Raw genomic sequence first — 14,078 nt, 5'->3', positions numbered from 1 at the left:
GTTTCGCGTTTTTCAACACGGTGTCAACGCAAATTGTCATTTCGGAGCTGTGTCAACGCGGTACATTGACAAGCTGGAAGACTTCGTGTACTCGTACAACCACTCCAAACATCGTGCCCATGGACTGCGACCAATCGACGTCACACAAAACAATTCGTTGGCGGTATTCAACAAGCTGTATCCCACCAGTAAAAACCGGCGACCTCGGTTCAAGATCGGTGATGCAGTTCGCATTGCCGTGCACAAAACCAAAGTGGAAAAAAGCTATACGTATCGATTTAAGGAGGAAGTATTCTACATTAATAAAGTCATCTCGCATACCGTACCGGTATACCGACTGCAGGACTACCAAGACCAACCTATCGAAGGGACGTTCTATGAACACGAACTTTCCAAAGTATCGCACCCGGAACAGAAGGAACATACCATCGACCGCGTTATTAAACGCCGTGGACCAAAGATACTAGTACGTTGGTTAGGTTACGGACCTGAACACGATTCCTGGATCAAGGCAACATGTATGAAGGAGCACCGTTCTACGTGACGCTGCCGAGCGATGTCGCTACGGATCCCAGCAACACTCCGTCCAATTGGACGACTAAACTGAAACATCCCATTACCTTGAAAGGGAAATGGGAAATGGCCCTGGTTGAACTACAGTACCTCAACTCTTTTTTTACTCTACCTGTGGAGCAGAAGATTGAGGTGCACATCGTTCGAGAATTCAGATTAAAGAAGGATGAAGCAAATTTTCTGGAGGCCGCGGACCAAGTTGTCCATACCGACGAGATCACTATTCCTCCTGGAAATTACAAGGATGCTGAATTGTTATTGAAGACTATTAACTCATTGGTACCCAAAGTTGGATCATATATGGTGGATGATACAGTACACGCTGACAAGAGCGCTTTAACTGCGGACAGAGCTTTCACCGTTCAACTGCTGACGCCCACCAATCATCGGGTCCGACTAAATATTGGCAACGATCGGGTTTCCATCGTCTTTCCCCCGTCGTCGATAGTCCTGCAAAAGATGCTGGGATTTGAACATAGTGTATTAAAACCGGATGTGCCGATGGAGAGTAACAGCAATGGAATGGTCGGTCCATTTCCTTTTGAAACGAAGAACGTCAGTATCCAGTACCTGTCATTTCTGGCCAAGCCTCCTAATCCCAAACTGACCAGCTTTATTTCGGAGCGACCGGTCAATACTCTATTGGAAATCAAAGCCTGTTTGTCTACAGTGATGTGGCCGATTACAGCTTGATTGGCGATACCGCAGCGCAGTTTTTACGTTCCGTACCTATTAGAGGAGAAGTCAATCAGATTGTGGAGGCCAGATTCGACATTCCCCACTACGTCCCTGTGTTACGACAACATTTCGAAACCATAAAGCTGACCATTGCCAATGATCTGGGAGACGACGCCAAGTTCCAAACTGGAAAATCCCTTGTAAAGCTACATTTCCGACCACAACGACTCTACTAGAATGCCTCTCGTGGCGTACGTGCCGGATCCCCGGCGATACGAAAACGTCTTTGTCAGTCAGACGGGTGGCAGCGCATTGATCCGGTATCGAGGAACCCTGCAAAACGGATCGGGTTTCCCGCAGATTTTGAAGAACCTTTTTGCAAAGCTCTCAGCCTTTGCTCAACCCATACTACGGAAAGCAGCACCGCATGCCAAAGCCGCTCTTGAAGCGGCTACCCCTCACCTGCAAGAAGCGGCGACCGGGGCTATTAAAGAGGTAGCCTCGCGTGCGGGAACAGCCATTGGAAAACGATTCGCTTCCCAAGAAGGTGAAGGTGTCCGGAAAAAACGACGAGTTCGACGTAAAGTTCTACGAGTTAAACGTATTCCTCCTACCAATATCCCCGACTTCTTGTGAAAAAATGGCCATGTTGATGATGGAAAATTCGGAGCCGGCCATGCAACTGGAGAACCAACTCTTTGCATTACCGGCGACTTTGACGGACCGATGGCGCACTGAGCATGAAAAGTTGAACCCCACTACCATCTTAACGGACAACGGATCGGCCGGCGATATCAATTTTTTCATTCCACCCAGCACATCAGGACTACTCAGTTTGGCGGACATGATACTGGAATTAGAAGTGGGTATTAAAGTCCGTAAGACCACCGGAGAATGGGAACTGATAACAACGGCTGATGGAGTGGCACCAGCCAACAACTTTCTGCACTCCTGTTTTCCTCATGCCATGTGACGGTGGCCAACCGATTGATCTCAGATGCCGCAACTTTCTACCCGTACCGCGCCTACCTGGAATCACTGTTGTCCCACACACTGGACGCTCAACAAAGCCAACTGACATCCGCCGCTTTCTACTACGACAGTCCAGGTTCCTTCAACAGTGAAACAACCAACAACGGTGAAAAAAATCGAGCGGCACTATTTAATGCGGGGCAATACGTGCAGCTTTCCGGCAAATTGTTTTCGGACTTGTTTGACCAAAGCAAACCCCTGTGCACCGGAGTTCCCGTTAATATTCGCCTGGTGGTGAGCCGACCGGAGTTTGCCCTACGTGTATGGGATACGGACACCACCAAGACTTTCAAACCATTTATCCGTAACGCGCGTTTGTCGGTACGTCGTTACATTCCATCACCGGACTTTCTGACCGCCGTAGCCGGAGAACTCCTGAAAAAAACGGTCAAGTACCATATCGAACGCGTAGTGATGCGCGTGTCGGACATTCCCCAACGGACTCAAAGCACCGTAATCAGCAATTTGCAGATTGGCCAAATTCCCAAGGTGGTATTTATTGGTTTTGTGGACAGCGAAGACTTTCACGGCTCGCAAAAGAAAAACCCCTTTTACTTCCAACACTTCAACATTACACAAATCAGCGTCGAAGTGGACGGACAGAGCTACCCGACAAAACCGTACACGGCTGATTTTGCCCGTAACCTGTCTCTGGAGTGCTACGACGGGCTGCTGGACACTCTAGGACACCGCCCTAGCTTGCATGGCGGCTTACCTTTCAACCGAACCCAATACAACGACGGATACACCATTTTCGGATTCGACCTGACTCCAGGACATACCGGTCGTGGACCACTGACACTGATTAAGCAGGGAAACCTTAGTGTCTCGGTGTCGTTCGGGAAACCACTGAAAAGCACCATTATGATGGTGTGCATGCTGGTCTATGACAGCATTATTGAAATCAACCAGCATCGACAGCTGATTGCAGACTTTACAACATGAATACACAGGAAATTACCTCGGCCCTCCATGGAAATCCTCAGACCACAGCGGTATTTCGTGGGGTCTACGCCAGCGATCAAGTTCCAACGACATTGGCACCTTTTCCGGGAGCGTGTGTAGTGAATACCGACCCAGCGGACCAAGAAGGCGAACACTGGATTGCGCTGTACCAGGAACAAACCGGTAAAATGGAAATGTTTGATTCGTACGGGAAAGCTTTGGAAAGCTACTCTCGATATTTTGCGCCACTGGCGGCCGCCAATGAAATAACCTTACAAAATGAACAGTTTCAGTCTGAGTTTAGCACTGTCTGTGGACAATACTGCTTGTTTTTTATTTTGCGACGCTGTAGTGGTGAATCTTATACTAATATTGTGCATTTGTTTACGGATAGCCGGCTAAGCAACGACAAAATGGTGTGTCAGTATGTCAATTCTTTTTCGACATCAATACATCCATGGTGGATGGAGCTTTACTCCGTCAAATGTGCAAACGTTTAATGAAATAAAAAAATTACTGATCCGTTTCCGTTATTCGTACGAGTAGATGAAAAAACAGCAATTCAACAGTAATCAGCCGAAATAATATCTCCAACATTGGAACGAATTTGATCGCCATGTTTAGCCAAAAAACCAGCCACATCGAGGTCAAGAGCTTGTTCAACACTTAACTTATCCAGTCCAAACAAAATCCCATGGACCATACGTAATTCCAAAAAGCGCTCCACGGCCCCGTTCCATTCCGCATCGGACGGTACGTAGTTGTCTTCATGGCACCGTTGAAAGGTCCCGTCGTCTAGCTGCTTGACCAGTGGCGCCAAAGCATCAGCAATATTTTCACACAGCGTTGGGAACGTCAGTCCTTCCTTGATCGGGTCCTGGGTTCCCTGTTCTTTTTGAATTTTGGCAATGTCCTTGAACAGTTGCAGGTCCTTCATTAAACTTTTCAGACCGTCATAGCATCGTTCACCGAAAGAGATACCGTAGCGAGTAGGGATCATATCGCCACCCTTTACTTCAAAGCGCCGAATCGTGGCCACGTTGGTGCCATTGAAGCGGCTCCAGCCAAAGTACATGTTACTGTCCAACAGATACAGCGGTGTCAGGCGCCCGGTTTCGGCTGCACTGGCCGGGCTGCTTCATCCATGTCGGCTTTCTCGGTCAGCATCAGTGCGGCCAAGCGGAGAAAGCCGGTCTTGAACAGCGCGACATTCTTCCGTAGCTGGCTTTCCAAGAATTGTCCGGCTGTTCCTTCCATTCACCAAAACCACACGAATCGTACCAATTTTCCCGTCGCTGTTAGGGCCCACGTAGACGAACTTGTCGTTGCCCAAGCGGTACACTGGCTTCCCCAGCTGCGTGAAAGCAAACCGCGGATGCGTGGATATGGTAGCCGGCAAAATGTTTGGTTTGACCTTCTTAGCATCCGGCTTTCCTCCTTCTTCCGACTCTAGACCTTTCCGCTTGGACTTGGGTACAGCGGTTTGCGGACGCTTAGACGTTAATAGATCGAGAAATTCCATGGTAAAAGATAAACTTTTCAAAAGAGGTAAACAAGACAACCTGATGAAGATTCAACCACTTGCACTCACTTTATATAGGAATGCTTCTGGCTCAAGGTAATCGTTTTTGATTACATTGGTACGAAGGTAATTGTTTTCACTTACCTCCACTCGTACAGAAGGTAATCGTGTTGGATTACCTAGGTAATCGTTTTGGATTACCTTGGTAATCGCTTTGATTACCTCCACTCGTACAAAAGGTAATCGTTTTGGATTACCTCCACTCGTACAGAAGGTAATCGTCTTGGATTACATGCGGTAATCGTTTTGGATTACCTCCACTCGTACAAAAGGTGATCGTCTTGGATTACATGGGTAATCGTTTTGGATTACCTCAACTATTACAAAAGGTCATCCGTTCTAATTACTTCTCCAGTGCACAGTTAACGATCGAAAACGAACCGAATCATTTCGTACTAAGTTTGTTTTGAGCGGTATATTTCATGATATTGTTGTTTTCACCGTGGATGAAATGGCTACGCCTTGTATACTGGACACAGACTGGTTCGTTATTAATGGAACCAAGTACATCAAACAACTGGCGTTTTACTGTCCCGATAAAGCTGAACAGAATCTGTACACGTTTACGCTAGCACGTTTCGCCAATCAGCACATTCCCGAGTTGAAAAGACAAGCACGTCACTCACACGGTTTACTGTGGAATACGGAAGGGGATTATCGACACAATCAGGTGACCTGCGCTTTGGAAGACATCTTCCGAAGAGTAGGGCGACCCAGCCAAGTGCGTTTCTTTGCCAAGGGTCTTGAAAAGTGTCGGCTGCTGGAACAGTACTTACCGGAAGTAAGAAACTTGGAATCTCTGGGCTGCCCCCCATACCATAGGCTCACGTCGCTCCCCGTCTCAACTCTACGCAAAGCTGTGCGGTTTGCCTTGTGGTACCACTGCGATGCCCAAAATCACCAATGTTGTTGCCATTGCGGATTTAAACACTATCCTGGACCTGAAAAGAATTGAAGAACTCCTTCCTATGGCACAATACATTCCACAAAAGTTTTCGGGCCTGCTCCTGCGAATCCTTTATCCCTACAAAGCGCACTGCCAGCTGTACCAAAACGGTAAGATTACCGTTAATGGTGCGCGGTCTGAACCAGACGCCCGGGAGCTGGTTCAGCGTTTCGCCAAAATTCTGGCTAGTATTGGTTTTACCTGTACGGTTACTAACTACCGTGTGGTGAATATTGTTGGCAATCATGCATTTTCTAACCGTTTGCATATTGAAAAGTTTAGTACGTACTTTCGTTTGGAGTATACTCCTGAATTATTCAGTGGTTTGGCCATTAAACTGAATGTTGGACGTGCAGTGCTTTTTCCATCGGGTAAATGTAACTTTTTGGGTTTGAAACAGTCTGCTCATTTGTCAGAAGCGGTACGCGAGATTCAGGAAATGATCGATGAATTTAATAAATCATTGCTCTAAGCAAGCTGGTATCCATACGGAACCGTATTATACTGATCATCTAGTATTCGTCTTTTGTCATAGGTCACCTGAAATCGTTTGACCATATTCGCATTACGAATCGTCATTTTAGATTTGTCACGTTGCAAAATATCAGGATAATTTACATCGACAATGCTACGGTTGGCCAGCATATCTAACATCACTTTAAAATTAATTTGCTCGCTGGTTCGACCGTTAATAGTAAATCCTTTAACTTTTACTACACTCTCGCCATCGTTGGTGACATAGGCATAGGTCTTGGCTCCCAAGCTGACAAACTGTACAATGTGTTGTCCAGGCTTTAATTCGTTGGTGAGGTCGCCAAGAAAGATTCCCGTTGGAGGATCCGCAAGACCAGCCCGAGTCACGAAGAATATGGAATCTAATAAAATCAAACGGATATATAATGGATTAAAATTTCTTGAGAAACAAGCATCGACTTTACAAACCTGTATCAAAGTACAGTAGGCGGCCTTCTACGATTTCCATAAACTTAAGCAGATGCAATCGAGCCCAGCACGTTGTAAATCTGCAACAGGAAAATCGTTTTAAAAATAAAAAATAAAAAAATAATATTTACTTACGCAGCTAAAATCACATTCGTATGGGGATTTCGATCAACAAAACCATTTTCAGTAGTGTAGGTTATTTGCACAATATCATCAGTAAAAAGATCCCAGGAGTGAACGTGGTGTTTCCCCGACAGCAGCATGTCGTAAAACTTCTCCGGTTCGCTGATATACATTGTGTTCAATTTATTGTCCTGCATTCCAAGACGGCCCCAAAAACTAAGATGAAAAAAATAATTAAATTATTGATTATAAAATTACAACCAATTGTCGTAATTTTAACAAACGAAAATAATCACGTCTGTGCAGAAGTTACCTGTTCAAACATAACTTGGCTAACGCTCTTAAACCAGGATTCGGATTAACTTTGTCGTACTCCAAGTCGATGTTTTCATGGTCCTTAAAGTCCTGGATGTATTTGCGCTTTTCTGTCTCGCTTTGAACTTCTGCTGGCCAACCGCTGGCTTCAGTCTTTAGTTTGAGGAACTGATTAATGTAGTTTTCAAACAACCGATCTTCGTGCTTGTCAAAGTGCCAAACTTCAAAAATCCTTACGATACTGTAGCCATTGTCCAAAGCTTTTTGAATCTCTGGCGTGCACCAGGTGCCGGTAATAGTACGTTCACAGTCAGCATGCTGACACTTGTTGTTCAAATGTTTTTCCATACACGTGCGGCACAACGGAAAGGTCAGCTTACCACAAGAACGATAGGGTAGAACAGGATATTGAAGATCTCCAGGTGGTAAAACTTCACACGAAACAACACCGAAATAAGAACGTATATCCTGGAAATTCTTTGTAATTATGGTGGGATGTCCAACTGGATAGCGCCTGTTCTTGTTGACGAATGGATACTCGCTATTGACGTCGAAGTAGCAAATCTGCTCGTCTGCAGCTACTTGATGAAAGAGCTTAACAGCGTTGGTTCTTCCTCCGTAAAAAGCATCGCGCGGGTCCAAGCGCTCGCCAAAGTGCAATCGCGAAACAAATGCTCTCATTTCAGGATTAGACTTTAGCTCTTCGTCAAAGTCGTGCTCCCAGATGCAGGTGACACTATATCCTTGGCTTCGTATGTAATCTTCACGGTCCATAGTTTCTTTGTAAATATCGGACATTGGGAGGTTCCGGAACGGATGCATCGTTGTCGGCGCCACACACTTTGGACAACCGTGAAACCGGCAGCCGTAGAATTCGTACACCATGTTGATATCTTGACTGTAACCATCAACATAGTAGGGTCCCACCCTGTACTCGGAACTGTTGATTACGGACTGCACAGAACGGTTCGTATCTTCTTCGACCCACGATAACCATTTCTTGGCCTTAACCGATTGGTGGCGATTGCGAGCGTTCAGTCCATGTGGCAGTAATCCAATTTGTTCAGGTTTCAACATGAAAGATCGCCAGTATCGATTGCATAGACCGGCAATAGTTAAGGAAGACACAAACGGGCACAGACCTTGACTTATCTCTTGAAAAAGCTTTCGAAATTGTTGGCAGCATAAGCGGAGAACCGTGACGTCCATCTTGCAGTATTCAACAAATTCCTTGCGAAAATCGAATAAGTTATTCTTTTCCTGTTTTTCTTTTTCGTACCATCGTTGGAAGGACTCCTTTGCTTTGCTATTCATACCTTGGTACCCGTACTCTTCCATTGTCGGGAAGGGAACCACTTGGTCCCAGTTTTCTTTCCGGTTAAACCGGTGCGGGAACGTTCCTTTGCTAATTTCTGGTAAGCCAAACGTTGCTGGCCACTTTGCTAAGCTTTGGGGATTATAATTGATGCTGTCTCGGAACCGGATGTTGAGCTGAGGCACGTCGAGCTGTAGTATTTTCCCACCGTTTAGAATAACTTTCGGAACGACACCATTTTTCAGCAGCCAATTGAGAATGAAGTATCCATCAAAAGACTACAAAAAAAAAGTGATTTAGAAAAAAAACAATAAAAAAGATACAATAAAAAATAAAAAATACAATAAATACAATTAAAAAAATACAATGAACAATTTCTTACCTTGAAATTATGCGCTATAATGAAATGGTCCCGGTGTCTTTCACTAAACAAAAATGTGCACAACTCGTTTGTGACATCACCGCTGAGAGGAACATCTTCTTCAGGGAAGACCCACTCGCTGCCGTTGTCATCCTGTACCACCTAGAATCAAATAATAAAGAAAAATTATTTAAATTTGTTTTATAGAAAAAAAAAACAGCAACATTAATGACGTACCGCTAGATTTGGTATCAGAGTTCCGTCCTCCTGAACATAAGTTTCGAAATCAAAGTACAGAAAATCTGCATTCTCATTCATTTCCAGTTCATCAGCATTAACCTTGTGTGGTTGCATGTAGCACTGGTGTGACTGCGGCAGAGCGTGAATCTGGCAGGTTTTGCAAAATATTTCGCCACACTGGTGAGTGTTTCCGGGTTTTCTGCGTTTCAGCGAGACTATCCGCAGGCACTTCTTGCAAACATACACCGTGCTGCAAAGGCTTTTCTGATTAGGTTTCTCCCTTGTAGCTGCTTTCTTATGGTGTGTGTAGCAGTCCTGTCCAAAAAAGTCTCGGTTGCAGTCGTTGCAGTGAATCATTGTACTTGATTCCGATGGACATGATGGTTGAAGGCAAGCCTTGCAAATGAAAGAACAACGATGATTTTCTCGATTAGAATATCCTTTGTCGCAGGAGTAGCACCAGTATCTTTTCTGAAAAAATGCTGGTAGTGAGTTTAGCAGGTCAAAATGCCGGTCGTGATGCAGCAGAATAATTCTTTTCTTTTGTGCGGGTCCTTTGAAGACAATCAAATTCGCATGGTCCACACTGACGACAATAATCTGATACTGATGTAGAATTTCTTGAAATTTATGCAGATGCCGAAGATTAAATTCTTGTTCAGTAAACCCCGCTCGGTGAACAAGACACTGAGCTTCTTTTGTTTGCAGTTTCTTTCCTCGCAGCAACTTCCGATACAGATTCAAGTTTTGATCCGCATAAGCCTTTCCAATCCAATAACCAAAGCGCGCGCAAGGCAAATCTGGTCAGAATTCTTGATCACCACCACCGATCTCATTTTTTGCAAACGTCTCCGTAGTAAGGCGGGAACTTCACGATTACACGTTCCTTTAGGGATATCTGTATACTGAAGAGAGATTTCAAAGGATTCGTCAATAACAAACTCTTCGTACGAGTTTAATACACGTGCGACCTCCGCCATCCACCTGGCGACAGTCAGCTGCGAACGTTGAATGGGCGGTGTCCAAATCGGTCGATTCAAACACTTCGAATCCATTCGCATCCTGACCATTTCGCTCGGTCCGACACCCTCCAACAGAGTGTCTAGTATATTCTCTAAAATCTGTGTTATAACTAGAGGCACATCAGAAAAGGGCAACCTCTCCAGCTCGGACACTTTCACCGAAAAACACTTGAAATGCAATCTGTATTTCTTAGAAAATTTCTCACCGGTGCGTTCAACGTGAATAAAGTCCTCCACAGCATATGGAGCCTCGCTTTCTACACCATCCATAATGTCAAAATTTTGATAAAACCGATAGAAAACTGAAAAAACTACGCCTTCCAAGCGGCGCGAGAGCTTCTTTATACTTCGACGTGTGTAATATGGGTAATCTGATACGATTACATCTTGTACGAGTGGAGGTAATCCAAACCGATTACCTTTTGTGCCACTAGATTGCGTAGTTCTAACACAGGTAATCAAAAGCGATTATCTTGGTAATCCAATTTGATTACCTCTAATGCGAATAATACTGTGAGCTCGGACGAATGCAGGTTATGCGAGAATAATTTACCGACTCTAGCAGATTTTTGTTTCCAGATTTTATTAAAATCGATGAAAACATCGTCGTTAGAAATTCTAAATCATCTCAGGAACTTCTATATTTTCTGGCACTAGAACAGCGAGTTTTTCCCGCTGCTTTAGTAATGATTCAACAGCAGCCAAGTTTATATTAACACAACCTTCGTAAGAATTAAAGTGACTAATTCGGGTCAACGTCAGGTGCGCCGTTCGCGACTTCTTCTCACACTGCATACCAGCCGCAAAGTCCCTGTACCAGGCCAGCAAGGTGCGGCTGAAGCGCCGATACGGGTGTGACAGGACCTCTTTGCTGTTAGAGCTTTTAACCGAGTTTAACGCATCCTTATGCCAACCTCCGTTGAAGAGGTACTTCAGCAGTATCTGCAATTCTCCGCGGCTGATTTCCAGGATGCTACGCTTTGTGAGGAAAATCAGCATCGCATGGCTAAACCAACCGGCCGGATCCATGTCCCCTCAAAAAACATCAAAGGTTCTTCGCCCTCACATCCCAAGGCACATTGCGCAGCGTGGGAGGTATTAGAATGTGGGTGGCAATTTTCTGATTAGTGCGCTTCCACACAGGTGTTGGTGGTTGTAGGAAAGCCATGGCGACCGCTTCGGCTACCCAGTTCCTGGGGCAGTCCCTTGGTCGACGATAGTGATGGTCGGCGGTGTGCTAAAGTTGTAGCACACTGCCTCAGTACCTGAGAAACAACTCCATAAATATTCAGAAATCGGTGCTATTATTTCATTATACTTACTCGTAGGCCAGATTTCCTGCGCGCTGCTCCCAGCGAGTGGTTCATCCAGAACCATGGGTTCCACTATAAAATTACAAAAATATTCATATTGCACCATTTTAGCATGTAATATCTTTCTTTTGCATTTTTTTAAATTAAATTAATTATCTTAAATTTTCTTTTCTTTTCTTTATTTCAATATTTTCTAAATATTTTCGTGAATATTTAACCATTTTTTTTAAATCCTGGTTTTTTGAAAATTTCTTCCATCAATTTTTTTAAATATTTTTTTTTGTAAATAAAATTTTTTCTTAATTTTGTTTTATTTTGTTTTTATTTCAAAATGTTAATTATTTTGTACAGATTTAACCATTTCTAATTCTAGCATTAACGATAACAAATCTTACGTTCATGCATGGATTCCAAAACGCTGACGTCCTGCTGAAAAAACTCAGTATCGTTGCTTCCTGCCGCCGCCAAAAACCCATCGTTCGTGGCGTTGTACGTTCCCAAAATGTCGCAATTAGTAGTAGAGAAATCAACTGAAAGAATTAAAAAAGAATATTGTATATTTAAAAAAATACGTTAAAATTAAAATAAAAATTCCTGAAGATAATTATTTATTATTTTATTGCTCCGACAAGCCCTTACCTAATTCCTGAAGGTTTGCCCCATTGACTTCCTTACACCATTCGTCCAGCCAACGATAGTCGGTGTCAGGTTCTTCAGCATCCCCATTTAAAGTGGCGGACGGTACAACAACTGCTGTAGAAGCTGTACGTTCTGCAGAGTTTTATTAAAATTAAAATAAAATTGAGATAATTCTTTGTTAGCTTATTGCTCCATAAAACCCTTACCAAGTTCCTGACGGTTTGCTTCATTCACTTCCTGGCACCATTCGTCCAGCCAACGATAGTCGGTGTCAGGATCTCCAGCATCTGGAGTTAAACGGGCGGACGGTACAACATCTGCTGTAGAAGCAGTACATTCTTCGCCAACCTGGCGGCGTAATTCCTCTAACCAATCGGTGAATGGTTGTGGGTTGTTTACTGTGTTGTCAAGGGATGTGAAAAGCTCTTCTAAAAGATCATCCATTGTTACATATTTTCGAAGCAAAGATCACGAAAATGATACGAGTGCGATGACCTTTTATAGGATCCCCGATTTTTTGCTTTCCATTAGAGGTAATCGTTTTTGTTTACCTGTATACAATGTTGCTATGCACCAGGTAATCAAAAACGATTACCTCTAGTGCGAGGTAATCGAAACCGATTACCTCTGGACAAATCCTGTTGATATATAAGGATCCAACCGTGGATGCAAATTCCAGTTCATTTGTTTTCTCTAAAGCAGTAAAATTTTCTCATTAAATGATGTCTACAATAGTATTGCTAGCGTTTTGCGGTGTGGCAGCTGTCCTTGCTATGGACAACCACAACACACCGCCTTTTCGCCGTCCATACGCTCGCCATACGACGCGACACCGCCCCCATCACCGTACTGCGTACCACAGAGGGAGCTCCTTCCACCTTCCCCTACCGCGAGGCTGGTATATCAGGTGCCGTCATTCCCAGTGCACAACAATTACCCTCCACTGTATATTCCCCAACCTGCACGTGACTCCTCAGTTCGTCCAAATGTTTCAGTCCCTGGTTCGTCCGACACCAGTCACCCGCACGGCGAGTCCTAACGGAGCCATCTCCGTGGCGTCAAACTTCCTGTCGACCCGCCGCTCTCCGCAGTCACCACGGGCCAGCACCTTGGTGCCGCTGTTTCCCTTGTCCGCAATGAGCCCGCGATCTTTGGACCCATATCCCCACCGCCGTATTGGGAAGCGCCTTTTTGGGCCCGGTCCGTACCAGCGAACGAATTGGTTGTGCAACGGTCTCCGCGGACTGCGGCTCGGGTGGTCGAGGTGATGGATTCGTACTCCACCATCTCCAGCCCGTCGCCTCCGGGTACGACCCCGCCCTCGCCGAACCTGTCGCCGGTGCTATCCGCCTCTGAGTCGCCAGCGCCTTTTAGCTTCACCCTGTCCACCCCCAACGTATCCCCGGCCCTGTTTGACTCGCCCGAGTCGCCGCCGCCAGAGAACACGACGACGTACTTCTCTCAACAACCACAACCGTATTACTCAACGGCAGTGGTCGGGACCCATCACCATCAGATGGAGTCCCAGCTATTAAACCTTCAACGATTAACAGCCAGGATTTTGAACGGTCCCACGGAGATGCGGCTTACCGGAGTCCTCAACCTGCGTGGTGAGTAATACTAATTGTAATTTTTCCTGTGTTTTTATACCATGCAGTTAAGAACAAGCACGTATTTTCATAGATCTCATTACCGAATATGCGTACCATCATCACAGAAGGGCGGCCTACCACCAGAGCATGCCATATACCGTGCAAAGCCACTACGCTGAGAGCGCGTCCGCATCTTTGAATAACTGTTAAGTTTTTTGTTTTTTGTTGTGTTATCTTTAGTACCTTTTAAAAATGCAAACAAATTTCTCAGACATCGGTGTTTTACTATCAGAAATATTCACGTATATGGACCAGATATAATATCAGGAAAAACTTTCCATTACGCATTTTTTTTGATTTTCTACGCGATTATTGAATACGCCGTTTTGGATAAATGTACTTTTTTGGCGTTTATTAGAGTGAATCTAGAGTATCAGTGGCAAAAAAATGGAGACTGCTG

General features: G+C 44.8%; 5 protein-coding genes across 5 annotated transcripts; 3 read left to right on the top strand and 2 right to left on the bottom strand.

Annotated features, from left to right (window-relative positions):
• The first annotated feature begins 1,256 nt into the window (after positions 1 to 1,256).
• LOC129587145 (uncharacterized) lies at positions 1,257 to 2,192 on the top strand. The gene has a single exon (XM_055480754.1). It carries the CDS (start codon positions 1,489 to 1,491, stop codon positions 1,885 to 1,887), a length of 399 nt encoding a protein of 132 aa, XP_055336729.1. The 5' UTR covers positions 1,257 to 1,488; the 3' UTR covers positions 1,888 to 2,192.
• A 44-nt stretch (positions 2,193 to 2,236) lies between these two features.
• LOC129587144 (uncharacterized protein F54H12.2-like) lies at positions 2,237 to 3,630 on the top strand. The gene is made up of 2 exons (XM_055480753.1): positions 2,237 to 3,153; positions 3,215 to 3,630. Exons 1-2 carry the CDS (start codon positions 2,698 to 2,700, stop codon positions 3,413 to 3,415), a joined length of 657 nt encoding a protein of 218 aa, XP_055336728.1. The 5' UTR covers positions 2,237 to 2,697; the 3' UTR covers positions 3,416 to 3,630.
• Positions 3,631 to 5,697: 2,067 nt separating this feature from the next.
• LOC129587022 (TATA-box-binding protein-like) lies at positions 5,698 to 6,228 on the top strand. The gene has a single exon (XM_055480598.1). The coding sequence runs from the start codon at positions 5,698 to 5,700 to the stop codon at positions 6,226 to 6,228; it is 531 nt and encodes a 176-aa protein (XP_055336573.1).
• Positions 6,229 to 7,130: 902 nt separating this feature from the next.
• LOC129587021 (uncharacterized) lies at positions 7,131 to 9,166 on the bottom strand. The gene is made up of 3 exons (XM_055480597.1): positions 9,050 to 9,166; positions 8,834 to 8,974; positions 7,131 to 8,729 (listed from the first exon to the last, which is right to left on the bottom strand). The coding sequence occupies exons 1-3, from the start codon at positions 9,164 to 9,166 to the stop codon at positions 7,131 to 7,133; spliced, it is 1,857 nt and encodes a 618-aa protein (XP_055336572.1).
• A 2,032-nt stretch (positions 9,167 to 11,198) lies between these two features.
• Positions 11,199 to 12,470, bottom strand: LOC129587018 (uncharacterized). Its single transcript, XM_055480593.1, has 5 exons — positions 12,233 to 12,470; positions 12,027 to 12,158; positions 11,783 to 11,917; positions 11,397 to 11,459; positions 11,199 to 11,311 (listed from the first exon to the last, which is right to left on the bottom strand). The coding sequence occupies exons 1-5, from the start codon at positions 12,468 to 12,470 to the stop codon at positions 11,199 to 11,201; spliced, it is 681 nt and encodes a 226-aa protein (XP_055336568.1).
• Positions 12,471 to 14,078: the final 1,608 nt, after the last annotated feature.

This window comes from Paramacrobiotus metropolitanus, unplaced genomic scaffold, assembly GCF_019649055.1.
Source record: "Paramacrobiotus metropolitanus isolate TYO unplaced genomic scaffold, Prichtersi_v1.0 Parri_scaffold0000023, whole genome shotgun sequence".
NCBI lineage: Eukaryota > Metazoa > Tardigrada > Eutardigrada > Parachela > Macrobiotidae > Paramacrobiotus > Paramacrobiotus metropolitanus.
This window is presented reverse-complemented; position numbering and strand designations above follow the sequence as displayed.

Coding starts and splice junctions, on each gene's coding strand:
- LOC129587022 (XM_055480598.1), top strand. CDS start 5,698: ATGCCCAAAATCACCAATGTTGTTGCCATTGCGGATTTAAACACTATC.
- LOC129587021 (XM_055480597.1), bottom strand. CDS start 9,166: ATGCAACCACACAAGGTTAATGCTGATGAACTGGAAATGAATGAGAAT. Junction 8,975..9,049: donor CTCTGATACCAAATCTAGCG/GTACGTCATTAA, acceptor ATTTGATTCTAG/GTGGTACAGGATGACAACGG. Junction 8,730..8,833: donor TTATAGCGCATAATTTCAAG/GTAAGAAATTGT, acceptor TTTTTTTTGTAG/TCTTTTGATGGATACTTCAT.
- LOC129587144 (XM_055480753.1), top strand. CDS start 2,698: ATGCGCGTGTCGGACATTCCCCAACGGACTCAAAGCACCGTAATCAGC. Junction 3,154..3,214: donor TGAAAAGCACCATTATGATG/GTGTGCATGCTG, acceptor AGCTGATTGCAG/ACTTTACAACATGAATACAC.
- LOC129587018 (XM_055480593.1), bottom strand. CDS start 12,470: ATGGATGATCTTTTAGAAGAGCTTTTCACATCCCTTGACAACACAGTA. Junction 11,460..11,782: donor TTTGGAATCCATGCATGAAC/GTAAGATTTGTT, acceptor GTAATTTTATAG/TGGAACCCATGGTTCTGGAT. Junction 11,312..11,396: donor GCAGGAAATCTGGCCTACGA/GTAAGTATAATG, acceptor CTACAACTTTAG/CACACCGCCGACCATCACTA.
- LOC129587145 (XM_055480754.1), top strand. CDS start 1,489: ATGCCTCTCGTGGCGTACGTGCCGGATCCCCGGCGATACGAAAACGTC.